The sequence below is a fragment of the Drosophila melanogaster genome, chromosome X, assembly GCF_000001215.4.
Source record: "Drosophila melanogaster chromosome X".
Taxonomy (NCBI): domain Eukaryota; kingdom Metazoa; phylum Arthropoda; class Insecta; order Diptera; family Drosophilidae; genus Drosophila; species Drosophila melanogaster.
Genome location: NC_004354.4, coordinates 2578641 through 2604052, shown reverse-complemented (window position 1 = coordinate 2604052; position 25412 = coordinate 2578641). Strand labels below are relative to the sequence as shown.

Below are 25412 nucleotides of genomic sequence, written 5' to 3'. Positions count from 1 at the left end.
TTCATTTTGTCAAATCGGCGTGCACAAATCGTCCAACCACATTTTTGCAAATGTGCTATTCAAGAGCCAAATTATAAAAAAATCGAAATCTTTCTACACCGGCACCTCCGTCGATCGCGCCACTAATCGACATCTGCAACGAATCGATAACAACGCCATTTTTAAAAATACTGGCAGAAATGCATTTGCTTCTTAGCGTCGCGTTTCATTAGTTTAGTTCCTTGATCCAAAAATCGAATTCATTGAGAGTGCCGGGCTGCGCGTGGAGAAGCCGCGTTGCTCCAAAATCTAGACCAACCAAAATTCTAAGTTTTTGTAAGTGCTAACCAGTTGATCAGTTAACCAAAGTCGGACTTGCTGTGCCCCAGAGAAGGTAAGTGGTTGGTGGTGTTGGTCGAGATGGCGGTAAAGGTGATGGAATGTTATGATTGTCCTTCCCTCCCCCTACCCCCAGATGTCCAGCGAGGATCCCAGCTGTGTGGCAGTGGCCTTGCGCGTGCGCCCCTTGGTGCAGTCCGAGTTGGATCGCGGCTGCCGGATTGCCGTCGAACGATCGGCGGATGGAGCGCCACAGGTTACAGTCAACCGGAATGAGTCGTATACGTACAACTATGTCTTCGACATTGACGACTCGCAAAAGGATCTATTCGAGACGTGTGTACAGGCCAAAGTGAAAAAGCTGTTAAATGGCTATAACGTAACAATCTTGGCATATGGACAAACGGGTTCCGGAAAGACCTACACTATGGGCACCGCCTTCAACGGAGTGTTAGATGACCATGTGGGCGTTATACCACGCGCCGTTCATGATATATTCACAGCCATTGCGGAAATGCAGAGCGAATTTCGTTTTGCTGTCACATGCTCTTTTGTGGAGCTCTACCAGGAGCAGTTCTATGACCTTTTTTCGTCGAAAACTCGGGACAAGGCCACCGTAGACATCAGGGAGGTCAAGAACCGTATTATCATGCCGGGCCTCACCGAGCTAGTGGTCACATCCGCCCAGCAAGTGACCGATCATCTGATCCGCGGCTCAGCCGGACGGGCTGTGGCCGCCACGGCTATGAATGAAACCTCTTCAAGATCCCATGCCATATTCACATTGACGCTAGTAGCCACCAAGCTGGACGGCAAGTATGTTGTGGGCCGCCATCACCTCGTTAGAATACTTAATGCTTATACACATTTGACCTCCAATCTCCGATAGGCAATCCGTTACCACGTCCAGGTTCAACCTGGTGGATCTGGCTGGTTCTGAACGCTGCTCAAAGACCCTAGCCAGCGGCGATCGGTTCAAAGAGGGTGTGAACATCAATAAGGGTCTTCTGGCCCTGGGCAACGTGATCAATGCCCTGGGATGTGAGTATCTATCATTTAGCCACTGGCTTGAAAATTGATCTCCATTTTTATATATTCCATATAAATTGCAGCTGGCCAGGCCGCTGGCTACATACCCTATCGCCAGTCCAAGCTGACGCGTCTGCTGCAGGACTCCCTGGGCGGTAATTCCATTACGCTGATGATTGCTTGCGTCAGTCCCGCCGACTACAACGTGGCCGAGACATTGAGCACCCTACGCTATGCGGATCGAGCACTGCAAATCAAAAACAAGCCAGTGGTCAATCTCGATCCGCATGCGGCGGAGGTTAATATGCTGAAGGACGTCATCCAAAAGCTGCGTGTAGAGCTATTGTCGGGCGGCAAGATGAGCAGTTCCTTAATTAGCGCTGTTGGAGCCGCAGGCTTGGGTGCCATTCCCTGTGAGGAGTCACTAGCTGGTTCAATGGCCAATGCAGCCGAGATCCAGCGGCTTAAGGAACAGGTGCGCACCCTGCAGGACAGGAATAGGAAATTACAGCAAGAGCTTCATCAGTCGTTGCTCGATCTCACCGAGAAAGAAATGCGTGCCCACATCGCCGAGCAGGCACACGATAAACTCCGAAGCCATGTGTCGGAGCTAAAGAACAAACTGGATCAAAGAGAACAGGCGCAATTTGGAAACGAAAATACAAATGGTGACAATGAGATGCGTGATTTCTCACTGCTGGTGAATCGAGTGCACGTAGAATTGCAACGCACTCAGGAGGAGCTGGAGTCCCAGGGCCATGAGTCACGCCAGCGACTGAGCAGTCGTTCCCATACAGAAGGCGGGGAAAGCGGCGGCGATGAGGTCCATGAAATGCTGCATTCCCATTCGGAGGAGTATACCAACAAGCAAATGAACTTCGCTGGCGAACTGCGCAACATCAATCGCCAGCTGGATCTCAAACAGGAGCTGCACGAGCGTATTATGCGCAACTTTAGCAGACTGGATTCGGATGACGAGGATGTCAAGTTGCGGCTGTGCAACCAAAAGATCGACGATCTCGAGGCGGAGCGACGAGACCTCATGGATCAGCTGCGCAACATTAAGAGCAAAGATATATCTGCCAAATTGGCGGAGGAGCGACGCAAACGCCTGCAGCTCCTGGAGCAGGAGATCTCCGATCTGCGCCGGAAGCTGATCACGCAGGCCAACTTGCTAAAGATACGAGACAAGGAGCGTGAAAAGATTCAAAATCTAAGTACCGAAATCCGCACCATGAAGGAATCCAAGGTGAAGCTCATACGAGCAATGCGTGGTGAGTCCGAGAAGTTCCGCCAATGGAAGATGGTTCGCGAAAAGGAGCTAACCCAACTAAAGAGCAAGGACCGCAAAATGCAATCGGAGATTGTGCGCCAACAGACGTTGCACTCCAAGCAGCGCCAGGTCCTCAAGCGCAAGTGCGAGGAGGCACTGGCTGCCAACAAGAGGCTGAAGGATGCTCTCGAGCGGCAGGCATCGGCGCAGGCCCAGCGTCACAAGTACAAGGATAACGGGGGCTCGGCCGCTGGCTCCTCCAACGCGAACGCGAAGACAGATTCCTGGGTGGATCGTGAACTGGAGATCATACTCTCGCTTATAGATGCTGAGCACAGCCTGGAGCAACTGATGGAGGACCGGGCGGTAATCAACAATCACTACCATCTGCTCCAGCAGGAGAAAACCAGCGATCCCGCCGAAGCCGCAGAGCAGGCCCGCATTCTGGCGAGTCTCGAGGAGGAGCTGGAAATGCGTAATGCTCAGATCTCCGATCTTCAGCAGAAAGTCTGCCCCACCGATCTGGATAGCCGCATTCGCTCCTTGGCTGAGGGCGTCCAAAGCCTTGGCGAGTCCAGGACGGTTAGTAAGCAACTTTTGAAGACTTTGGTGCAGCAACGGCGTCTGCAGGCGTCCAGCTTGAATGAGCAGCGCACAACGTTGGATGAGCTGCGCGCGCAGCTACTGGATGCTCAACAGCAGGAAGATGCGGCAAGCAAACGCCTTCGTCTGCTCCAATCCCAGCATGAAGAGCAAATGCTGGCGCAACAGCGCGCCTACGAGGAAAAGGTCTCCGTTTTAATCAGGACAGCCAACCAGCGATGGGCTGAAGCACGGTCCCCGGCGGAGGATCAGCAGCGCAATCAGATCCTCGAAGAGCTGCTCAGCAGCCGAGAGGCACTGCAGCAGGAGCTGGACAAGCTTAGAGCCAAGAACAAGTCAAAAAGCAAGGCAGTTAAGTCCGAGCCTCAGGACTTAGATGACAGCTTCCAGATAGTGGATGGCAACGAGACAGTGGTACTAAGCGATGTCAGCGACGATCCCGACTGGGTGCCATCCACATCGAAATCCAAGGTGAGTTTGCATTTGAAGTTCGAAAACTCCTGAAACTAATTGTTCCACAATTTTTTTTTATTTTTTTTTTGACTTCGCCGCAGAGGATTCAATCCGATAGCCGCAATGTGATTTCACCGCCAGAGAAACAGGATGCCAACGTGACGTCATTGGGCAATTCATCCATCCAATCGCTGAACTCCACATCCGCCACAGAGGATGGCAAACGCTGCAAGGGTTGCAAGTGTCGGACAAAGTGCACCACCAAGCGTTGCGGCTGCCTTTCGGGCAACAATGCGTGCAGCGAGACTTGCGTTTGCAAGAGCAACTGCCGCAATCCTCTAAATCTCAAGGATCACGCTTCGCAGTGCGGGGATGGCGATGGCCAGAAGGATGAAACGGAGGATGCCGACAAGTCCGATGATGACGGCGACGACGAGCCCCAGACCTCCAAGGAGAACGCGGTGAAGTTCGTCACTCCAGAAGCGCCCGGCAAAGTTGTGGCTTCGCCAAAGCAAACGCTTCAGGAACCGAAGGCCGCGGCCACACCGCTGATGAACTCGAACGTAGTGGAAGACATCAATGGACCCAAGTTGGCTAAGTGGGCAAGACTCCTTCATTTTTTACGTTCCAAATGCAAGCATTCGATTTCATTTCGCAGGATGTCCGGACTGGCGTTTGACACGCCCAAGCGGAAATTCTTTTGAATTTGGAGAGAACGCCAAACAATCACAGATGTCAACGGAGGAGCAGCAAAAGAGGTGCCGGAAGGAGGAGTCCCTAAATGCCTGACAGCCCATCTTGTAGCTGGATTAGACTCACTTTGCTATGTTCGTTATCTTTTAGGAAATGATCGTTAGGAACTTTATATCAACCAAGACTGTATTACCCATCCATGTTTTATAATTTACCAATATAGAATCCATTGATCTGTATTGATTGAATTCATTCCTGGGTCATCTAAGCTAAACTGCAGAACTCAGATGATTCGAATAACTTAACTTATCACATTTACTTTTCTTACCCGATTTCATTATTTTCGACAGCCAACATCAAAAAAACATGATTACGAGAGAGATGGGTATATTTTTTGAAAAAGGATTTCCCAAAAAAAAAGCAGGCATTTTTTTTTCCAAGGTATAAAATTAGAACCTTACTAGTTTTTGTTTTGTTTGTTTTCGAAATTTTCAGCCCAAGCTCCGAATATAAAAGACATGCACATATATTTTGACATTTTATTATTGTTTTTGTATTTGGTTCTTTTTTTTCGTAACAGTTGTATGTGTGTGTGTTGGGTGGTGTGTGTGTGTGTGACGCGACATCCTTTTTTCGCCATTTTTCTTTTGTGTTTTTCGGATTTACGAGGTGACTGCAACTCACGTGTTCCACATTTTCAGGGGGCGTGAGTGATTTGGGCGTGGGTTTCAAAGCACCGATAACAGATTAACAGAATGACAGAGGCAAACAAAGGAAATGTGACTAAAAACAGAGTACTCCAACTAAAAAATAAGAACAACGAAATTCGAAGGGGACTCCCCGAGAAGATCGAGGAGCTCTTCTCAAATCACGATCATATCATTCACACCACAACTTCTCTGGGCTGAAGAAGATCTTCGCAAGGATGCGGAAAGTGGTCGATCCTAATCCTTCGGGGCATACATCCTGTGGTGGAATGACGTATTTACATAGGCCAAACTGCTCACAAAGTACATCAAAATTTGCGCACGTAAGTACATAAGTCTAAACATTTAAGTTTGCTTTTCGCTTTTTTTTTTAACCTTGGTTTCGGTGTGAATGACATTTAACAGATTTTCAATACATCAATGTACACATTTTTAAATAATCGTAATTATAATAATAAATCTACAATGTACATACAATATTTACGTTTATATAAATATAGCGCATTCTTTCACTACAGACTATACAAAAAAAAAAAATATATATATATAATGAAATTACACTTAATGGAGAGTTTTCGCGTGTGGTCCTCTTGGATCATTGTTATTGCCCCAATTGTTGTTATTGCCGCAATAGTTGTATTTTCTAGTGAGTGATGCACTTCATAGATCTCGCTCCAAGACGTTGTCTATTGCATTTGTTCTTTGGGTCGGTCACCCTGGTATTCCGTTTATTCCGTGCTGATTTCTATGATCTGATCTGATCTGATTTGCTTTTTCTTTTTGGCAAAGTTGTGAATGACCATGACTTTAGAACGAAACAACAATTATATGTGCGTGTGTGCAGGTGTATGTGTGGGTGTGGGTGTGATTGTTGAGTGACTCTTATGCTTATAAAATGTACAAATAAAGTAAATCAATCAGATTGTGCCAGGACAACGCACTGAGCCTGGCGAAATTGTGCGAAATTTCGTTTGTTTTTGCCTTGCTTAATTTGGTTTTTGGTTTCTGTGGGCGATATGATGACCATGGCTGCACTCGATGACTCCTTTCCTCCCTCATCCAGTTCCACAAAATAGTCTAGACAGTCTCCAGTACGCGCACATCCTTCTGAACCACATAGAACTTGTGCTTCTTGCCCACCAGGCCCCAAATGACAGCCACATTCTCGATAACCACATTCACGGGTATCGTGCACACCGCACCCAGCACGCAGGCCAGGAATCGGAACAAACCGAAGCGGTACAGTGAAAAGGACTTGATTACGCCAAAGACGTACATGTAGATATTAATGGCCGCGATGAAGGCGCACACAAAGTCAACCAGATTTGGGCAGGGAATGGGATACAGTGCCGCAAAGATGATGTTCGACGTGGACAGCGGCATGGTGACCCACGAATAGACACTGATGCCCAGCAGGAGCTTGTGCTTAAACGGGATCATCTTGGAGTGGACCACCAGCAGAATGCCCTGGAGCCATCGTTTCCTCTGCTGCAGGAAGTCCAGCAGCGTGAACGGCGACTTCTCGTACATTTCGCCCTCGATGAAGTTGAACGTGTAGCCCTGGCTAAAGGCCCGCATCGCGAAGAAGCAATCCTCGGCCACCGAACCGTCGATTCCGTTGTCAAAGGACACTGAACGCTCAGCACTCACCTAGAATAATAAAGATTAATTAGTATACATACATATATGTAAGTTGTAGCTCGATTTGTGGGCATAATATGATTGAAATCTTGTGCAAGTATGATTTCATTCCTATGACATACAACAAATGCCTTGGAAATGCCTGCGATTTCTCATACATTCCGTAAGTGCAAGAATTAGATTGCTTTCCGTTCAGAGCTTACTGAGCTGTCACGATTGATAAAAGACCGTTGGGAAAGTTGTTTGCGGAATTCCCCAAAGGCCCACTCATTCGACGACAAATCGAGCGAACGAAATGGAGGAAATTGGAAATTACTCACCTGGGTGACCACATAACTGCCCTTCCAGCTGAAGAGCGGCTTGTGAAAGAGCTTGAACTGCAGACGCAGCTTGCCCATATCATCGGAGACCCGAAAGCTGTCCGCCAATGTGGTCAGCCAATTGACCACGTTCTCGTTGGCATAGGTGATCAGGCCCTGGCCGAACGGGTGCTTGCCATCCAGCACAAAGTTAATGATACCACGCACCGAATTCTCCGTGAGCAGCGTCTCCTCATCCAGATGGACGATCCAGTCGCTGTCGTTCAGCACGTTCACATTATCCTCCAGGCAATACTGCAGGGCACGCGACTTGAACAACGCCCCGGTTCTCGTCTTGTACTCCTTGGGCACAACGATCTCTCGGATGCGTCGATGCTGTGACAGATTCACCGCCTTGTCCGTGACCACTTCGATGAGAAAGTTCTCCAGTCCCGTGTCTAGGCAGGTGTTCATGTTGCGCAGCACATTCGTCTTAACCAAATCCGGGAAGTCGCCGCGCGTGACCACACGGATGCAGATGAAGGGCGCCAGCAGGGGGCTGCCCTTGAGGACGACCTTCTCGGGGAAGGCATTGTAGAATACCAGGCCGCAGAAATTGAACAGCACCTGGGGCAGCGTGAGCAGCGTGAGAAAGCGCAATAAGTACAGCAGAACCGTGGCCAATTGGCCGTATTCAGTCCAAGGATCCACGAGCGTGAACGAGTTCTCGTCAATCTTAATACCGCCGGAGAATACTTCGAAGGTAACTATCACAGTGATGAGCAGTGTGCAGTGCAGCAGATGCTTTGTGGTGGAGTTCATCTTGGTTTGCGGGTTGTGTCTTGTTTTTTGTTTTTTGTTTTTTCAGTTTTTAGTTTTTGTGTGTAATAACGTAACTTAAGTGGCTTTGGTCCTCCAGAGCCTTAAGTAGACTTGTGCAATTCTGGCAATTCCGCAATCGGAAATCCTTATCTGCCTTGTTTGTTCGTTCGTTCGATCCCGACTCAAACGACTGTGGATGAGTCAGCCAGCGGCTAACTGGCTAAAGATACTAAATGTTTGTAAGTTGTTTGTGCCTGAAAGCTCAGCGATTGCCGCCGAGAGGAACGGAAGTTGTTTTGGTCCAGGCACCCCCAGGTCAATATATGTGGTGCACCGGATGCTCTATCAGCTCCTGGCTGTACTGTTTCGCGGTCTCGTCTCCTCCGCTTCCTCTTCAGCTGTTGGTGAACTTGGACGTGGTTGCTGCTGCCGCTGGCGTTGGCTTGCTTGCATTTGAGACTCTCAGCTCTGTTTCCTGGTCAGACATTTCTGCGATTGGAACGGAAATAAGAGGTTTTAGCATTAGTCTTGAGTTCTGCATAAAAAATCAGCCATCAAAATCCCCAAGCGAACAGAAAATATGCCAAACAATTGGCATCCCTCTACGCTGCTGTGACTCGTAATCTGGCATTAATAATGAATTAGTACTGCTGGACCGGCAGTATAGTATACTTAATTTTTTTAACCTTTCACATCGTTCACATTTTTTTATGATGATTTTGTACTCGTATGATTGAATTAGAACTGAGTATTTTAGGCGGGCCTTCCCTGCCTGCCCCACCGCCATGGAAACTTGTTAATCATCTCCATCATCGCGTGTCCGGCGGCCCATAAAACTATTGATCACATAACCAGCAGCCAGACACATTCGGCCATTCAGCTCCGCCGTATTCCATCATTTTTTTCCATAAAGCCCGCATAACTTGTGAAAGCAATTGAGCGGGTTCAAATGGCAACGATTTGATTACAATTGGTGCACATCATATCGAGTGTTTATCGTTCTTGCCTTGGCATTTTATTTTCGGGGGAAGGAGAACTTTCGGCCAGCCATGCGGATAAGGTCTGTATCCATCTGTATTTATATCATTTAAACAACACCCATAACTATATGTGTGAGCCCATCGATATCCGAATGATATTGTGTGTTTGCAAATGTTTCCATTTGTCGCTGGCCGTTCGCTCGTTCATTGTGACTAGTGACTAAGCGCGATATGATTAGAGGGATTGCAAAAAAAAATAAAATAAAATAAAATAAAAAATGCGGCCCACGAGCAAATGAGCAGTATTGTGCCTTTCTAACTGGGGATTCCAGGAAGTACTAAGATTGGGGCAGCGTTTGATTGGCACTATCGCGTAAATTTAGGGGAGCTGGAAATCGAATAGGCGGCGATAAGAACACTCGTTTCCACCAATCATCAATCATTTTTCAAATAGTCCAAAATATACATATTTCGAATGTACATGTATTCGTGGACTTGAAATGAAATTGTCGCACTTAAATTTGCCATGCCATAGAAGCAATAAACCACAATTATTGATCGAAATACGGAAAATCTCATGTGGTCCAATTAACTCGAATTGGAAAAAGTTATTCATAATCTAATAATAATAAATTTGTGAACCCACATAAAATTCTGCCGACTTTCGGAGCCAATTCTATAAATATGAATTCTCAAATCTCGTATAAGCAATATATACAACTGTGTATTATATTCTTGAATAAAACGGAAATGAAGTTGAACAAAAGGAAAACGACAATGTGTCGGAATTTTATACACACACATTCCATATGATGGCGCTGACTCACTTCGAGTCGAGACCCTTGACCAGAGAACCAAGGAACCAGGTCCAAGTCCAAGTCCAATAACAATAATAGCTGACCAAGTGCCAGAGAAATTTTCCATCGATTCGAGTTACACGGGAGTGTACTCCACAGACTGGGGCGTTGTCCAATGTTGGGGTGGGCACATAAAGATTATTACACACGCCCCTATATATCGATTTATCCACTCACAACGCCTCAATTGGAGGAGGGGTGCCACACCGCCCAGGAGCAATAGGAACCCACAAAACTTGGGAGGTTTTGCGGTGTGTCGTTTTCAGCGGTTATAACACGCTATATCGAGGGCTGGCCATAGCAATCAAATGTTTACGATGGAACAGAGCTACGATTTCGAGTGGAACAGTAAGTACTCGCTGGATTTAGACATATATGTAGGCATAGAATTTAGTCTCTGGTGATCTTGTTCATGTAAGGCATCCCAATTGAGTATATTTGCGTACCTAAGATATCCCCCTTCTCTTCCGGCCATAATGCCTTTGCATACTGTCCACCCTAGCCGGTGGCCACTGTACTTGGCCGGCTATTGTGACACTTCAGACAGCCTGATAAGAAACTCTTCACCCGGCGAATCGGACCCGCATGCGAGTACACAGTTTACAATCCGTCGACGATAAGCGACGGCCTTCGACAATTGCGATATCCTAGATACAAGCGTTTGTACGTCAGAGCTGGCCGATGCCATCAGGCCAACCAAATGACTAAAATCCACATCCGAATCCAATGACTCCAGCGCGCTGCGGTTATCATCCGCCAGAACTGCGATCGAGATTCCGCGTGCGAATGAATCATTCGGCCGGAGGTGGAGCGGGTTCAACGGCAAATCCGGAGAGACCCAGCCGCAGATAATCCGGGCCCTTGTTCATTACGGGGGCGTAATGAACTTGGTTTGGTTCGCGATAACCGGTCCGCGCTTATATAAACAACAAAATCGGACTGCCTGACTGTCTGATTGTCTGACTGCCTGGGTGCAATTAATTAAACAATAGCACTTTACTATACTATATATTGCGCCTCTCATTCGCTCGCTTTGTTTGTTTTCTTTTTTCGCAACTAACTGCGAGAAAATGAAAATGCATGCAACGCTCCAGCGATTGCAGGGCAGTGCACAAAATCGAATACAGTTTGGCGAGGAGGGGGAGGGGTTAAAATCGAAAGTGCAAGCGCTTGAACAGGTGAAAATACTAAGCCAGTGATCACTACCTTTCCGAATCGAAGATGTTGTCCATCTTCTTGGCTTATGCTATCGCGTTTGGTTCCTTTGAGTGCCAATCGAAAGATTATCCCAACTTAATGCATAACTTTTATTTGCGAACAATTCGCTGGCGAGATAACCACTGTACTGGCGCGATACCATTGCTAAAATACTGGTTAATTGCCGCGGCACATTGTTCCCGGGGACAATTCCAGTTGAAAGCAGCGATGAGCAGCTCTCCAATTGCAGCCAAGTCGCGGGAAATCTAATCGTGAGCACCTGCCCTGAGTCACATCGTCGCACTTGGCGCGTTAACCACTCGAGAAGCGTTACGATTAGCCAAGTTAATAGTTCGCTCCTTTCCCACCCCCCCCCCCCCCCCCACCCCCTTCAGACCAACGACCCTTTAAACGACGGTGGCCATTAATTAGCACGTCTCTCGACTGGCCGACTGGCCTAGAAGCCAATTAAAGTAGTGCCTTAACTACGCCCGGTCAACCTTGCATTATCCAACTACCTTATGTAATAACATCGTACGTATATGTATATAGCCCGCAAAGTTACTGCCCCAAAGATCCTTAACGTAATCCACGTCCTGTAAGCACACATTTCTGATAACGATTCACGTCCGTATGCGAAGCGTCCATTTAATATCGATTTGCCGTCACTCGCAACATTTCTCCCTGTGCACCGCCTACGCTGCAGTCAATGTCAAAGTCCAGCGGCGTGCTCCATGAATGGGAAATCCCCGGTTCACAGGGGATCGTTTCAGGTGTTTAGGCCCCAATACCCCAACCCACAACCCCCAGACAATCGAAGCGCCCCGCTCACCATAATCGCGCGTATTCGTTTTCGGTTTTCGTTTTTAATTTTTTTTTTATTTTTGTTTTTTTTTTCTCTTCTTCGATTTGTCTATTATAGTTCGTTGTTTTGTCGTTTTTTTTCGCTTTGATTCGCTGCACGTTTTCGACTGGCCGGGATTCTTTTTCGTTTTGTACGCGCGATTTGTGAGTACTCCTCTCGTGCTTGGAGCTCCGAAGACGGTTGCCGGCACACTAAGCTCCATGGAAACGGTCAGGTACACTAGGTACACCTGCCCATACGCTACGCTATACGCCGTCCGTACGCCACACGAATGTGGCTGTGTGTGTGTGCAGTCATAATAATAAATTAAATACGTTATCAAGCGCAGAACGCAATCAGCGGAGGGCAGAGCGCCACTAACCAATTTTGGCAGTAAATACTTGGTTGCTACACGTAGAAGAATCGCCAGCAGCAATCACTGAATGGGCCACTACGCTCTTGGCCACGATCCCAGCTAACTGGCAGGGAACTGCGCCGATCTTGGCCAACTCATCGTTGGTGCATCGCACGTCACTTGAGTGGTTTCGTGATTCATTAGCTGTTTTTAGTCCAATTTGCTAAGGCACCAATTTGCTCTGAATGTTTCGTGTGGGCTTCTCAGGGGAGTGCCCATATCTAGTTTATGATTTGCACGCTCTTCAGGCAATTGTCATCTATATTGTTTCGCATTTCCTGCAGACGAGCATATTTATTTAAGTTCTTAGATATCAAAAATAAAACATACATATTTCTTTATGTGTACTGCTTAATTACGTCGTAATCACAGTTCACCTGTCCGTCCCACCTCTTGAATCATTCGAATCACACAACAACGAGTTCTGATAATGGCCACGGTGAGTGTCTGGTGACTAATTCCGGAGCATTTGCACTCGGTTTCCGTAGGACAGTCGTTCCGAATGTGTTACTTCTGCCGAAATTTCGTCATGGGCCAGGCAAATGGGGATTCCGAAAAAGACGCAGGCACGCATATATGTATGTGGATGCACTGAATATACCATCGTGTAGATAGTGGATTTGGAGTATACAAGAGGACAATGCCAAGCCAAGGGCACATATTCAGGTGGGTCGGTCAGTATGACATCATCATGGGTCTGGACAGAGCTGGAGACATCATGCAAATGGACTTCATATCAGATGGCAATTCGTTGTATGCCTAGTTCATTGGCGTCGCTAGAACCGGAGCAGATGGACGGATACGATAATTGCATGTCGAAAACTAGGAGCGCACATTAGCAGTGGGTCAGGCACGTGCTACCATCGACATGACATCATGGCCAGGTCAGGAGGTGAGGCAAAATAGCAACAAGGACATGGACCGAGCACCACACATGCTATGTCACCAGCCCACTAAGCAGCGCAGGCACCAGCCTTTTGGCCACAAATCGACGGCTGGCACAAAAGAAACAAAAGAGACCAGAGACCAAAAGCAGAGAACCAAATCGCTTATCGCAATGGACTGAGCAAACAGCGACAAACATGCGTCTGTGTCCGTGCGTAGATAAGCGCGAGCAGAGCACGCAATCAGCCACTCGCTTATGGTGGCCACAAGTAAAATGTGGCCGGCAGTTACAAAAGGGGCCATGCAAACGGTTGGCCCATCCCCTTCGATTAGGGCAAATGGACAACTGGATTGCACAGAGCAGTCCGCCGAGTAAACACAATGGCAAATATAGTAGCCAGAGCTAAACGGAAAGTTCCTTCGTCGGCAAAGTAAGCGCGCCACAAAGGTGTGCCACATTCTACTGTTTTCCAGTTTGTTTACCAGCTAAAGCCTACATTTCTCCTTATCTGCAGCAGCTCGACAGAAAGTGCAGCGGATCAAGTTGCTGTTGGCGTTGTCTTAGGAGGACATTATATGGTCGTTGCTCCTCATTCGTGTTTATCAACGTTTACTAAAAGTATCACCTAGCTTAGGGCCTAAGAATCTTGGAAACCTACTTTATGTATGTTTATTTGAAACCGAAATACAATCCCAATTGTTTGCTAAAGTCAACGTTTCCGTTCAACGGAAACCGTTCTTGCGCCCTAAATACGTTGCTAACTTTGTTTGCATCGCTGAGTAGTCAATGGATTCGTTGGGAATATATATTTATGTTATGCACATATGCACATCATAAGCATCATAAGCATCATAAACATCCTGCGTTCTTTCAATCGCCGTGTTGACTGTACGTCATCGAGGGAGCGGCGGCATAAGGGTTAGGCGCACGCCCTGCTGCGCCCATCGGGGGGTTAAAATGGGGGCCAACCCCTTGCTCAAGGACATTCGCCGCTGGCTATGAATATTGGATGTAGACGAGAGTCACGAGATCCACCGGGTAACTTTCCAAGTTAACAGGTCACATTGCCACATGGGAGCGAAATTACACAAAAACACGCGAGCAGTGCGCCAAACAGACACGGCTGTGATGCAAAGTCTAAGACTAAAGTACTGTCAATGTCTGATTTGGTAATGCTGCTCATCTTAAGTAATAAGGACATGGGCGGGTAAGGACAGTAGTTAAGACACTGCTCGCAATTATTGGAAATCTCTGTACTTAGGACCTACTTTCTTGCCCGCCACTGTGCACATATGTACACACACGGCGACAACAACTGCTGTTAACCGAAATGTGCTAATAGGCGGTCCAAGGGCGTCGAAAGTGAGGGGGGTGGCTAGCCAAGGGCGCAGTTAAATGGGTTTAATAATTGGGTAGTTAAGCTCATTAAACTAGTTCGTCAAGCGGACATTTAGCTCGATGAATATTAGCGCTTAACCCCTGTCGATTTACGCCCCTGAAAAGTTAACAACTTGCTTTTCTTTGCTCACCATGTTTTCCATGCCAAAACGGATTGGGAAGAAGAAGAGCGAGTGTCCGAATGTTTGGGTTTTATATCTGTCTCCGCCTGTCTTTTCCTCTGCGTTTCTTCACTGCAGACTGTTGTTGTTATTGTTGTTGTTGTTATTATTGCTGTTATTGGTATTGGTAATGGGTGTGCTGGTCGGCGAGGGGCGTGGCGAGGGTGGGCGGGAGTTTTCCGCGTTCTTGGGTGTGCCGCTCCTAAATGATACACTTTTGTTGGCGCCTCTCTTTAGCACTCTCCTCTCCTCCTTGTCGCTCCCGCCGATTTGGATTTGTTTGGGTTATTTTCGAATTAGAATCCCTGGTTGCTGGGCTGCTGTTGTTGCAGTTGTTGCTGTTGTTGCAGGCGCTCTTGTCTCGTCATTAATATTTGCGATTTTTATATTGGAATATATGTGTTTATATTTATAAACGTTTGTCGCCTTGCTAATTTTCTGCCAATGAACACCTTCTTCCACTCTCTCACCCCTTCTCACTTAATCTCTCTCTCTCTGCACCGGTTCACGCCGCTCTCTCGGCGTACTTTGCACAGGAAAAAAAAACGAAGGAATTGCAGCAGAGGCGCTTGGAAAAGCTCAAGCTAACAGCGATTTGTTTAAAAGGAAAATCGATTTTCCCACGACCGTTGTATTTTTTTTCTTTTTTTTGCTTATATTGCCACTTCTTTCTCACTATGCGTGTCGCGGTCCCTATGTGTGTGTGTGTGTGTGTATGTGTGCGCGGTGCGGGTGCTTGCGTGTGTGTGTGTGTGCGCGACGGCGGCGGAGCGATATTGATTTGCAAATTAATTGCAAAATTCACTTGGCGACTTTTGTTCAGCGGGTTGGCGCGCGCATCGCAGGGGCATTCGGATTCGGCAAGGTTCTGAATCAAGTGAATCGAATCCGTGATCTCCGAGTTTCGATTCGTCGGTTTTTTCGATTTTCGTTTCGCCAAGTGACCGTCGCGCGCCGTTGTCGAAATCCAGTGGCAAACGTTCAAACTGAACGGGCAGTGTGGCCCTCTTCAACCGAACTCAACGCAGGGTCGCACTCCAATAGGCGCTAGAGTTTAAAAATAAATAACTTAAAGAAAACGTCTACGTTAAGTATTATACCTGTGTTCATTCATTTAAAAACCGTAATATATTAAACGTACTTATTATCGCTTTTAAACCGTAATGAAGGTTCGTTTGTTTCGTAATTTTGCTAAACTGTATGTTTTTTTAGAATTAAAACTTCTCTTATTATGTGAATAAAATGCAATTTGTACATTTAAGTGTCTCGCCTCGAAAAGCGCGCAAGTTGAAAGGACACTTGGGCGCCGCCGAGACGGTGTTTTCTTTTATTCAAAATTTACATTTCGTATTTTATATATATTCTTTCTGGCGCTGGGATTCTGCCCCGAGCACCTGTTGTATCTTTTACGCTTAAATTTAGTTTTCTCGTCACCGAAAGATCATTATAAGTTATGTTGGTTTGCGTGGCTGTGTCAAAGGTTACAAACAATTTTGGGGGAATATTCTCGCTTGCATGGTGGGCCAATACAATAGGCTAATAAATATTTATACATTAATCGTTTTTTTTGTTTTCACTTTTTGTTGTTTTTTTTTTTTGTTTTTGTTTGTTTGTTTGTAATTTTTCCGTTTTGCCGTAGAATGTGAGGTTTAAAGTGTGATTTAAACGTAGAATTTTAGAGTTCCTTTTCTTTTTTAAATTATGCGTACAAAAAAAAAAGGGGGCTCGTGGTGGGGGGGTGTGGGGGTGTTACAATTACGATTAGGCTGTTCGCTTTAAAATAATATTATCCAAGAAATGTATGTGTGTGTTCCGATCGAACGTCCTCCAGCTGGATACCAGCCACTCTATGTATCCGACTTCCACAGCTTGATGGTCTTGTCGTTCTCGAGCGCCGCGGAAGCAATGATGTTCTCCGTGGGATGGCAGGCGGTGCACAGAACGGTATCGGTGTGTCCCTGCAGCTTTTGCACCACCTCCTTGCTCTGCAGATTCCAAATGTAGACCATGTTGTCCTCGCTGCCACTCACGATCCACTACAATGGACGCTTGTGAGTTAAAGCCTAAATGTGCATAAGATATGAACTCACCTTTCCTCCCGTCACCGAGAAGTTGGCGAATATGCAGTACTTCTCATTCTTGTGACCCGTATACGTCTTCAGGCACTTGCCCTTCGAGTAGTCCCACAACTTGAGCGTATTATCCAGCGTGGCGGCCAAAATGTACTTGCCATTGGGCGAGAACTTTACAAAGCTGACGGGCGGATTGTCGTCGTCGATCAGGGTTTTCAAGCACTGTCCACTGGCCGTGTCCCATATGCGACAGAGGCCGTCGTAGCTGCTGCTCACGATCAGCGATCCGTCGCGATTGAAATGTACCGCCGAAACGGGATCGGAATGGGCGGGTAGAGTCTTCAGACACTTGCCGGTGCGCACATCCCATATGCGAACGCTCTCGTCGAAGCTGCCGGAGACGATCAGATTGGACTGCGGATTAAAGTTGCAGCAGAACACATAGTTGCTGTGGCCCTTCAGAGTTTTCAAGCTCTTCCCGGTGCTCAGCTCCCAGACCTTGAGCGTCTTGTCATCACTGCCGCTCACGAGGAGTCGCGAGTCTGAGCTCCAGGCCACATCGCTGATGCCCAGCTTGTGGCCCGAAATGGTCTTCTCGAACTTGCCATCGTATGCTCCCCAGATTTTGATTAGTTTATCAGCGGCTGAGGGTTAGAAGTGGAAGTTTAATAGGCATGTGCTGTATGTATGGAATGTACAATATGTATTCTATAAATGCTTCTTCTCTTTTCCGAGATCTTATTTCATCCCAATTCCCATTAACTGAGCTGCCAAAGCTGCCTGTTCAGTCCAATAGCAGTTCAGTACCATAAAATTCCCCCCCAGATATTCGTGGATAGGGATGTATGTACTTACAGGAGCTGGCCAGCCACTCGCCATTCGGACTGAACTTGACCGCCGACACCGCCTTGGTGTGCCCGGCCAGCGTGAACTTGAGCGTGTAGTTGGGCTTGACGGATAGCGAGCTCTTGTTGGAGGCGCTGCTGTTCGAGGAGGTGGTGGCCCCCGGCTGGCCCACCGAGTTCGGCTGCAGCGAGTTTGGGCCGCTGGGCGCCGTGGGCAGTGGTTGCTGTGGCGGATGCACTACGCCGGGATGGCCGCCGTGCACGGCTCCGATGGGCACCATGTCCTCCGGATGCGGATTCTGCTTATGCTCCTTGGCCTGGCCTCCTTGTTTATTTTCCTTTTTTCTTTGGCACGCCGCACACGTGCTTCTTCTTCTTGTTGTTCCGACTAGAGAAACGCCGCCAATTAGCGGGCGAATTTGTTGGGCCTGTCGGATTAACTGCAGCTACTCCCGTTACCGGTGGTCACCGGCTGCTCTCTCTGCTGGGCGTGTGATTTGTTTGTTTAAATAGGCGCTTGGTTTTTTGGCTCGTTTGCGTGCCACACGTGAAAATAATAATGCTTAAGGTCACACTAATAACTAAAAATTGGTCAGCGCGTCAGTGTGGCCGTTGCGCACCAGCCACGGATTGCCACAGCGGTGGTGGAACGTGTTTACTCGATTCCTTGCTTTTTGTTTTTTTTTTTAGGGAGATTTGGGATGTTTTCGTCCTTGGGGGATGATTCTAGAATGGGACTCTTAGTTTCCCGCTGAAACTATCAGGGGGAGTGCATCGGGCACATCGATGCCAAATTGCATGCAGTTAGCTCGACGTTGCCAGATCGTTTCATACATGTTTGAAGTTTCGCGTACAGTTGCATTTAAATTTATACCAATTGCCAGTAGTTATTTAGTCTTAAAATTGCAGGTAATTCTAACTGAACTGTCAATTTTGAAGGGCTTAAGAAGGATTTACATAGTGTTAGAACATTTTTTGCGCCTTTAAGATTTCAAACCAAAAATTTCCTAGCAGCAACCAAGATTTGTAGGAAAATACATCTAACTCCTTTGGCGACTCACAATTTATGTATAAATATTATTTAATTACAATATTTACAATATATATCTAAAAAAATTCAATTGGCATTTTTTTCAACTGGACATAGCCGACAGTTGGCATTCCGCAGACAGCTGCACCTGGCCACACTGGCCCAAGCTGTTAGACCAAAACATTCCCAGTTCAGTTTCCAATTGGACGCCAGGATCAAAGGAGCGCAGCCGCGGGCACAGGAGCACGCGAAGCACACGGAGCCAAGGACTCGAGGACCCGAGGAGCACAAGAAGCCAAGAAGAGCCCAGCTGCTGGCCAGAATGAACGGACTGCCGCCGAGCAAGCACTACAACCTGACGCACTACCAGCAGCGCTACAACTGGGACTGCGGTCTGTCCTGCATCATTATGATCCTGTCGGCGCAGCAAAGGGAACAGCTTCTTGGGAACTTTGATGCCGTGTGCGGCGAGGAGGGATTTGGCTCGAGCACCTGGACCATCGACCTGTGCTATCTGCTGATGCGCTACCAGGTGGGCATGCCGTGATGCACATTTGCATTCGCTCACTTCTTTGACACTCTCTTCTTGGCCAGGTGCGCCACGAGTACTTCACCCAAACGCTCGGGATCGATCCCAACTACGCGCAGCACACGTACTACTCCAAGATCATCGACAAGGACGAACGGCGCGTGACGCGCAAGTTCAAGGACGCCCGGGCCCATGGACTGCGCGTTGAACAGCGCACCGTGGACATGGAGGTCATTCTGCGGCATTTGGCCCGCCACGGACCCGTCATCCTGCTGACCAACGCCTCGCTGCTCACGTGCGAGGTGTGCAAGCGCAATGTCCTAGAGAAGTTCGGGTGAGTTCCTCTTGCCACCGGCGATTCACAAAAAACCACCTTAAATCCACACTCGAATGAAAAGCTGTTTTCATATACCCTGCATTGCTCAAAATACACGCCTCCATGGACCCAAAAGGTATGCCGGACACTATGTGGTGCTCTGCGGATATGACATGGCCGCCCAGAAGCTCTTCTACCACAATCCCGAGGTCCACGATGGCCGTGAGTATTCCATTTGGTAGCAATCCTTGAAAATTCATTGATTTTCGTTTTTGGCTGCGTTCCACAGACATTTGTCGCTGCCTCATCGAGTCCATGGACACGGCCCGACGCGCCTACGGCACGGACGAGGACATCATTTTCATATACGAGAAGAAGGAAACTAGGGAGTAGTAGATGGATAAACCAGCGGAACAGATGAACAAATGAACAGATGAATTGATGAACAGATGAACAGAAGTACCTGCCGTCGCCAGGTTGCCAGGTGATGAGAACGGATGATTGGAATCTGCGCTTGTGATATTAGGACTTTAGGAGGAGACCTTGTAGGGGGGGACTTCGAGTGGGAGGTAAGAGAAAAAGCTGTCTGGTTAACTTTGGCACAACAGTGTACTTTATTTAGGTATTGTTAGCAGTTGGTCCCCATACAAAAAAAAACAATTACAAAATTATATTTATGTAAACGTGCCAGGCAGCGTCTACTCGTACATTATAGAGGCGTTCCATTGACGCTCCAAAAACCGTCGACGGAAAGTCCGAAAATCCAATGTTATTTCATAGTTATGTTTAAACACAGAACAATAGTAATTGTTCCCTAGCTTTAACTTTCCGTTAAACGCCCCCCAACTAATTTCCATATTTGTAGTACGAAAACATTCCAATAACGATTATGCAATGTATGTATATGTAGAAAATAAATGAGATTATTGTTCCAAATGTGAGCCAGCCGGGTGACTCCTTAAAGCGACTGCTTCTTCTCATCCTGGTCATCCGCGCAGATCGCCTTGTAGAGCTGCTGCAATTTGATGTGGGGCGCCTCCACGGGCAAGATCACCTTGCCATTCTCATCCGTATACTTGCTGTAGGGTTGCTCCGAGAAGACCTCAAAGCCATGGGAACGAAAGATCTTCTGCGAGAAGATGCCGGTGGCATCGGCCTTCAGCAGGCGAAAGCCATTCTTTTTGGCCACCGCCACGGACCGCTTGACCAGCTCATTCGCAATCCCCTGGCCACGGTAGCACGAGTCCACCGATAGGATGCGCACATCGAACATGCAGTCCACGTCGAAGTGCTCGAAGAGATTGTGCTTGAGATTGTGCCTGTGCAGCAAGTCGAAAATCTTGCGGAAATCTGCATCGTCGTTGCAGTCCAGCTTGCTCAGCGCCTTGGCCGTGTCGCCCGGCTTCAGGATGCCATTGAGGACGACGCCGACTATTTTCAAGGTATCCTTCTCCTTTGCGTCCACAGCCATCACGCTCATCCGGTGCTGTATGGCCTCGGCACAGTGCGCCTCCAGGGCGGGGCAACTGCTGCCGTTCTGGCACAAGCCGGCGGCCTTGTTTAGCGGCTCGTCGGCAAAGAAGTTGCGCCGCAGATGCTCCATCACCTGTTCACTGTGCTCCGGTGCAATCATCTTGTACTCCATGGTGTCACAGCCGCTGCAATCGCCGAATTGTCTGCGGATGGTAAAGAAGATCTATGGGAGGAGCTTATTAATAATATTATTACTAATAGATCTCGATGATTTAAAATATAAACTAAATTCGAATGGTAAGTACGCATTACATTACAACCGTACATTTAAGCACTATTAATTTTTTTAATTTTAATTTTCGTTTGCAAAAGTCTAGGTACATACATGTGGGTACTCTTTTCCTATAACTCAATTAGTCGCAACTCTCTGCCTGTCCTTTCAACTCTCGACCTCTTGCCTCTCGCTCGCTCCCACTGCACTTTCACTATTCTTTGTGTTGCCCCAATGACACACCCCCAACGAATGCCACCCCCCCTGCGAGAATAGCCCACCTAATCCCAGGCACCGCGACCAAAGCGGTGTCATCCGTGGCCAACCGATTTCGGTGCTGGATTTTGTTAGTTAGTTCCACTTACTCAGTTCGTCTGTGGCCAATGGGATCGGGATCGGATGAGCTGGACGGCGGGCAGAGGTGCGCTGTTTGTTTTGCTCGACGAAAAAATGTGTAACCTACTTGCGGGCGCTTTCAGATGCGAAATGCGACTGGAGCAGCTGGAGCAGCCGACCAAGCGAAGCGCCAGCGACAGCATCCCGTTAATACACATCGAGAAAATACTCAGACCAAGTTAGACTTCTAACTGCAAACCAATGAAAATTGAAATTACTTCGCATTCCACGTAAGTGTAGCTCTAAAAACCTTTGGGTTTCAATAGTATTTCACACGTTATTTGTAGGTCAAACCACTCCAATTGACTTCAAATTTTCGCTGCGTGTACGCCCTCGTGTTTGCCTCATTGCCGAAGCATGAGAAAAATGCTATCCTCTGGGATGGGTTGAAATTAAAGTATGGACAGGGAGCGGGGAGCTCGTATCCTTCGAGTGACAGCCATGCGTATACGCAACATACGCACACTGGAGCAATGGGAGCGATTGCCGCCTGCTCGTGACTTGTGTGCCGAAGTACAGTGAAATCGAGAGTTTCCACCGCCCCAAATGCGCCACGAAAAATACGTGTGGTATACGCACCAACTGTTGATTCCGCCGCACAATGTGAGCCGCACTCATATACAGATTTTGACTCTCGACCAGGACGAGAACGTGACATTACCACCATTAAGTAAGTGAGGGGGCAACCCGTGTTATCCTTTGATTATATGGCACAATATGAGAGGCGGAATGAATAGTTGTTGTCGCTTACGACTCAAAAATAGGGTGTTGAATATGTTCTAAATTGATATATGTTATAACTATTATGTATATGTGTATGTACATGGTATGAAGACGAATTTCCTAGGTAGTCAGCATGACCTTGCCTCATCGTGAAGTCTAGACAGACACCAACTGTTGCTTGACCAAAAATGGCCACCCACTTTGACCTTTCTCGCCGCGTAACTAACTCCCTGCTATGCATATTCATTACGTTCATTAATTATCAGCCCAGTTTGCTATGACCAATTGTGGCGAACACGTGGCCTGGACTGCACTGAAAAGAAATCTTTCTATCTTTTAAGTCGAAACCAATCCGATGCATAAAATAGTCGAATTACTTGGTAATAGTTTCTGAATCTTCAATAATTTCTCGCTCTGCACAAAAGTGCTGAAAAGACGACAATTGGACCCGTATTCAAATTGCGTGTCTCTGCTCCGGATGATGGACGAGACGGTATGTAGCCATGACCGGAGACTGAGATCCGTGGACGTCCAAATTGATGGAGTACAAAAAGGTATAGGCATAGGCAGTGGTGACGCAGTGCGTTTAGCTGCGTGTGGCTATTGCTTTTTGTTGTCCATCATTGATGGCAATCAGATTCAATTGAATTCAATCTGCCCTAACGGTCAATATCGAGTGACTATCGAAGGGAAGGCATCACTAACTGACCTTGAAACGGGGAATCCCAGTGGCTCTACCACGCCATCCCGGATGCTTAAGGATCTGTGGTGCCAACCTCTTGAAACTCATACTATTGATGATGGTGCCGATTTGGGTTTTTGAGTGGGATAGTTAATTTCATAGCGTACGAATTTGATTCAAAAAAGTTTACTAAGTGCCAAACAATGACAATGACATGTTGAGAATTCACCCAGCCATGCCATCGGCATAATTTTGGAACTATTACCTTTCATTGTTATGAATCTGTTATGAATACGAATAATTAATTTATTTAATGGCATAAATAATTGTTACTGCTGACAGTTTTCCATTGGTTCACTAGCATTCAGTTTAGAGTGTTTGCGCTCAACCCCATCGGATACCTTTGTCTACTCTTTGTCTAATTTATTTGTGATATATTTAATTATAATTTATTATATTTTAGTATCTCAAGTGCGCATACCAAGTTTCATATCTCGAACCTCAAGAATCGCCGAGTTACAGGTGTTTGCGGTGGGGACATACCATACTCATCATCGTTCGCCGTGGGCGACAGCTGTTCCGGAACAGCTGATGGGCACGAATCGAATCCCGAGCCCCCCCAAAATCCCTCCTACCACAACCAATCGGATCGGATCCGATCCGATGCGATGCGATGCCTACCCAAGATCGCCGTTCTCTCGCCAGATCCGCTCGATGAGTCTTCATTCGCTGGCCCAGTTTGTCGTCGTGCTGTTCTGTCCGCTGTAGCCCCACTTTGTCGTCTATTTTATTTTCGTTGTGTCGCGTATATTTAGTAAATATTTTGTTGTTGTTATTTATAGTTTAGACTTGGTTGGCGTGGTGCGTGTTGTACTCTTGTTTTTTTTAATAATTTTTTTGGGTAGCATATATTGTTTGATTTCCGATGGCAGCCAAAGACCGCCTGCCCATCTTCCCGTCGCGCGGGTGAGTAGTTAATCCTGGCTAAACTCCCACAACCCAATAACCCTATACACCATGTTGTAGGGCCCAAACGCTGATGAAGTCGCGTTTGGCGGGCGCCACCAAGGGACATGGTCTGCTAAAGAAAAAGGCGGATGCCCTGCAGATGCGCTTTCGTCTGATTCTGGGCAAGATCATTGAGGTGAGAGCGTGCTAACTATATGCGGCGTAGATCCTATCATACCCATTCATTCCAGACCAAAACCCTGATGGGTCAGGTGATGAAGGAGGCTGCCTTCTCCTTGGCCGAGGTCAAGTTTACGACCGGCGACATCAATCAGATTGTGCTGCAGAACGTGACCAAGGCCCAGATCAAGATCCGCACCAAGAAGGACAACGTGGCCGGGGTAACGTTGCCCATCTTCGAACCCTACACGGATGGCGTGGACACCTATGAGTTGGCCGGCCTGGCACGTGGTGGCCAGCAGCTGGCCAAGCTGAAGAAGAACTACCAGAGCGCCGTGCGCCTGCTTGTCCAACTGGCCTCCTTGCAGACCTCCTTTGTTACCCTCGACGATGTCATCAAGGTCACCAACCGGCGAGTCAACGCCATCGAGCACGGTGAGTCACACTAAATCGCTTGAAACGATACACCTCTGATATGAATGCTTCTCCTATCCAGTGATCATCCCCCGCATCAACCGCACCATAGAGTATATCATCAGCGAGCTGGACGAATTGGAGCGCGAGGAGTTCTACCGACTGAAGAAGATTCAGGACAAGAAACGCGAGGCTCGCAAGGCATCCGATAAATTGCGAGCGGAGCAGCGTCTTCTGGGTCAAATGGCCGAAGCGCAGGAGGTGCAGAATATCCTCGACGAGGACGGCGACGAGGATCTGCTCTTCTAGACACACGAACAGCACCCACATGTGTAACCAGCCCCCATCCAGTACTCCACCTGACCTGAGCCCAATTATCACTCAACTTTGCTACCTCACTTCCCACCAAAAGATCACCTCTCGTTATTGTTGTCGTTCGTTGTGATCCCCGGATGTTGTACCACTTGTCGTTTTCTTGGAAATACAATCCGTAATCGTAACCTTTGTAAACGCCATGTTTTGTGGTTTCTATCGCCAGCCAACTGTTGTGTTTGTGAAATCTGTAGTCAAGTATTCAGTAAAGGTGACAAGTATTCAAAAGGTAGGCAATTAGAGTGGTCATCAGAACCAAAAGTAGGGTATCCCACAATCTTCGTGTGTTGAATACTATCCCACACACTATCTGACCCGTATTATTCATACGGGTCATACGGTATTCATTCATTCATCAAATATTCATTTGATGATCCATCAAATCATCGGATTAAGCTGCTTATGGGATGAAATTGCCAATTTAGCCATGCCAATTGGGGGATTCACGAGCGGCACGTGCCTATCCAAAAAAAAAAAATTAGGCAAACCTAATGGATCCCGAGCCCGAGTCCGATCCCAAATCCAGATGAAGAACGTAGACGATAGCCGAGTGCAGTTTAGATGTATGCATATAAAATCATGTTT

General features: G+C 47.4%; 6 protein-coding genes across 15 annotated transcripts; 3 read left to right on the top strand and 3 right to left on the bottom strand.

Annotated features, from left to right (window-relative positions):
* On the top strand, positions 1-4895 carry Klp3A (Kinesin-like protein at 3A). 2 transcript variants are annotated; one of them, NM_080314.3, is made up of 6 exons: positions 1-373; positions 455-1134; positions 1208-1359; positions 1431-3694; positions 3778-4274; positions 4335-4895. In NM_080314.3, the coding sequence occupies exons 2-6, from the start codon at positions 455-457 to the stop codon at positions 4378-4380; spliced, it is 3639 nt and encodes a 1212-aa protein (NP_525053.1). In that variant the 5' UTR covers positions 1-373; the 3' UTR covers positions 4381-4895. The 2 variants fall into 2 exon arrangements, with proteins under 2 accessions (NP_525053.1, NP_001284830.1); NM_001297901.1 differs by having other exon boundaries at positions 150-373; positions 4335-4607.
* A 46-nt stretch (positions 4896-4941) lies between these two features.
* On the bottom strand, positions 4942-15550 carry egh (egghead). Of its 3 annotated transcripts, none has more exons than NM_166946.2 (3): positions 11705-11932; positions 7038-8327; positions 4942-6726 (listed from the first exon to the last, which is right to left on the bottom strand). In NM_166946.2, the coding sequence occupies exons 2-3, from the start codon at positions 7836-7838 to the stop codon at positions 6154-6156; spliced, it is 1374 nt and encodes a 457-aa protein (NP_726818.1). In that variant the 5' UTR covers positions 7839-8327; positions 11705-11932; the 3' UTR covers positions 4942-6153. The 3 variants fall into 3 exon arrangements, with proteins under 3 accessions (NP_726818.1, NP_525052.1, NP_001284829.1); NM_080313.3 differs by lacking the exon at positions 11705-11932 and adding an exon at positions 14547-15550 and having other exon boundaries at positions 5426-6726; NM_001297900.1 differs by lacking the exon at positions 11705-11932 and adding an exon at positions 10122-10476 and having other exon boundaries at positions 5426-6726.
* Positions 15551-15835: 285 nt separating this feature from the next.
* On the bottom strand, positions 15836-18073 carry wds (will die slowly). Of its 2 annotated transcripts, none has more exons than NM_001258574.2 (3): positions 17504-18073; positions 16667-17292; positions 15836-16612 (listed from the first exon to the last, which is right to left on the bottom strand). In NM_001258574.2, exons 1-3 carry the CDS (start codon positions 17772-17774, stop codon positions 16424-16426), a joined length of 1086 nt encoding a protein of 361 aa, NP_001245503.1. In that variant the 5' UTR covers positions 17775-18073; the 3' UTR covers positions 15836-16423. The 2 variants fall into 2 exon arrangements, with proteins under 2 accessions (NP_001245503.1, NP_524984.1); NM_080245.5 differs by having other exon boundaries at positions 16175-16612.
* A 280-nt stretch (positions 18074-18353) lies between these two features.
* On the top strand, positions 18354-20308 carry CG13760 (uncharacterized protein). 2 transcript variants are annotated; one of them, NM_130654.3, is made up of 5 exons: positions 18354-18402; positions 18641-19055; positions 19118-19386; positions 19451-19590; positions 19658-20308. In NM_130654.3, exons 2-5 carry the CDS (start codon positions 18846-18848, stop codon positions 19759-19761), a joined length of 723 nt encoding a protein of 240 aa, NP_570010.3. In that variant the 5' UTR covers positions 18354-18402; positions 18641-18845; the 3' UTR covers positions 19762-20308. The 2 variants fall into 2 exon arrangements, with proteins under 2 accessions (NP_570010.3, NP_001245502.1); NM_001258573.2 differs by lacking the exon at positions 18354-18402 and having other exon boundaries at positions 18673-19055; positions 19505-19590.
* Positions 20230-23095, bottom strand: AANATL7 (Arylalkylamine N-acetyltransferase-like 7). 4 transcript variants are annotated; one of them, NM_001201613.2, is made up of 2 exons: positions 22941-23095; positions 20230-21064 (listed from the first exon to the last, which is right to left on the bottom strand). In NM_001201613.2, the coding sequence occupies exon 2, from the start codon at positions 21011-21013 to the stop codon at positions 20327-20329; it is 687 nt and encodes a 228-aa protein (NP_001188542.1). In that variant the 5' UTR covers positions 21014-21064; positions 22941-23095; the 3' UTR covers positions 20230-20326. The 4 variants fall into 4 exon arrangements, with proteins under 4 accessions (NP_001188542.1, NP_001188544.1, NP_570009.2 ...); NM_001201615.1 differs by lacking the exon at positions 22941-23095 and adding an exon at positions 21478-21576; NM_130653.3 differs by lacking the exon at positions 22941-23095 and adding an exon at positions 21227-21349.
* A 397-nt stretch (positions 23096-23492) lies between these two features.
* On the top strand, positions 23493-24962 carry Vha36-3 (Vacuolar H[+] ATPase 36kD subunit 3). 2 transcript variants are annotated; one of them, NM_001297899.1, is made up of 4 exons: positions 23493-23879; positions 23940-24057; positions 24113-24476; positions 24538-24962. In NM_001297899.1, the coding sequence occupies exons 1-4, from the start codon at positions 23839-23841 to the stop codon at positions 24762-24764; spliced, it is 750 nt and encodes a 249-aa protein (NP_001284828.1). In that variant the 5' UTR covers positions 23493-23838; the 3' UTR covers positions 24765-24962. The 2 variants fall into 2 exon arrangements, with proteins under 2 accessions (NP_001284828.1, NP_570008.1); NM_130652.4 differs by having other exon boundaries at positions 23649-23879.
* The last annotated feature ends 450 nt before the right edge of the window (positions 24963-25412 follow it).

What these genes read in the sequence shown, in the direction of transcription:
- Klp3A (NM_080314.3), top strand. Translation starts at nt 455, where the DNA reads ATGTCCAGCGAGGATCCCAGCTGTGTGGCAGTGGCCTTGCGCGTGCGC. An exon ending in GCCACCAAGCTGGACGGCAA is followed by an intron (nt 1,135 to 1,207) that starts GTATGTTGTGGG and finishes AATCTCCGATAG; the next exon opens with GCAATCCGTTACCACGTCCA. An exon ending in AATGGACCCAAGTTGGCTAA is followed by an intron (nt 4,275 to 4,334) that starts GTGGGCAAGACT and finishes TTCATTTCGCAG; the next exon opens with GATGTCCGGACTGGCGTTTG.
- egh (NM_080313.3), bottom strand. Translation starts at nt 7,838, where the DNA reads ATGAACTCCACCACAAAGCATCTGCTGCACTGCACACTGCTCATCACT. An exon ending in GCAGTTATGTGGTCACCCAG is followed by an intron (nt 6,727 to 7,037) that starts GTGAGTAATTTC and finishes TTATTATTCTAG; the next exon opens with GTGAGTGCTGAGCGTTCAGT.
- wds (NM_001258574.2), bottom strand. Translation starts at nt 17,774, where the DNA reads ATGGTGCCCATCGGAGCCGTGCACGGCGGCCATCCCGGCGTAGTGCAT. An exon ending in CGAGTGGCTGGCCAGCTCCT is followed by an intron (nt 17,293 to 17,503) that starts GTAAGTACATAC and finishes TCTAACCCTCAG; the next exon opens with CCGCTGATAAACTAATCAAA. An exon ending in TCTCGGTGACGGGAGGAAAG is followed by an intron (nt 16,613 to 16,666) that starts GTGAGTTCATAT and finishes CGTCCATTGTAG; the next exon opens with TGGATCGTGAGTGGCAGCGA.
- CG13760 (NM_130654.3), top strand. Translation starts at nt 18,846, where the DNA reads ATGAACGGACTGCCGCCGAGCAAGCACTACAACCTGACGCACTACCAG. An exon ending in AATGTCCTAGAGAAGTTCGG is followed by an intron (nt 19,387 to 19,450) that starts GTGAGTTCCTCT and finishes TCGAATGAAAAG; the next exon opens with CTGTTTTCATATACCCTGCA. An exon ending in TCCCGAGGTCCACGATGGCC is followed by an intron (nt 19,591 to 19,657) that starts GTGAGTATTCCA and finishes TGCGTTCCACAG; the next exon opens with ACATTTGTCGCTGCCTCATC.
- AANATL7 (NM_001201613.2), bottom strand. Translation starts at nt 21,013, where the DNA reads ATGGAGTACAAGATGATTGCACCGGAGCACAGTGAACAGGTGATGGAG.
- Vha36-3 (NM_001297899.1), top strand. Translation starts at nt 23,839, where the DNA reads ATGGCAGCCAAAGACCGCCTGCCCATCTTCCCGTCGCGCGG. An exon ending in CCCATCTTCCCGTCGCGCGG is followed by an intron (nt 23,880 to 23,939) that starts GTGAGTAGTTAA and finishes ACCATGTTGTAG; the next exon opens with GGCCCAAACGCTGATGAAGT. An exon ending in TTCTGGGCAAGATCATTGAG is followed by an intron (nt 24,058 to 24,112) that starts GTGAGAGCGTGC and finishes CATTCATTCCAG; the next exon opens with ACCAAAACCCTGATGGGTCA.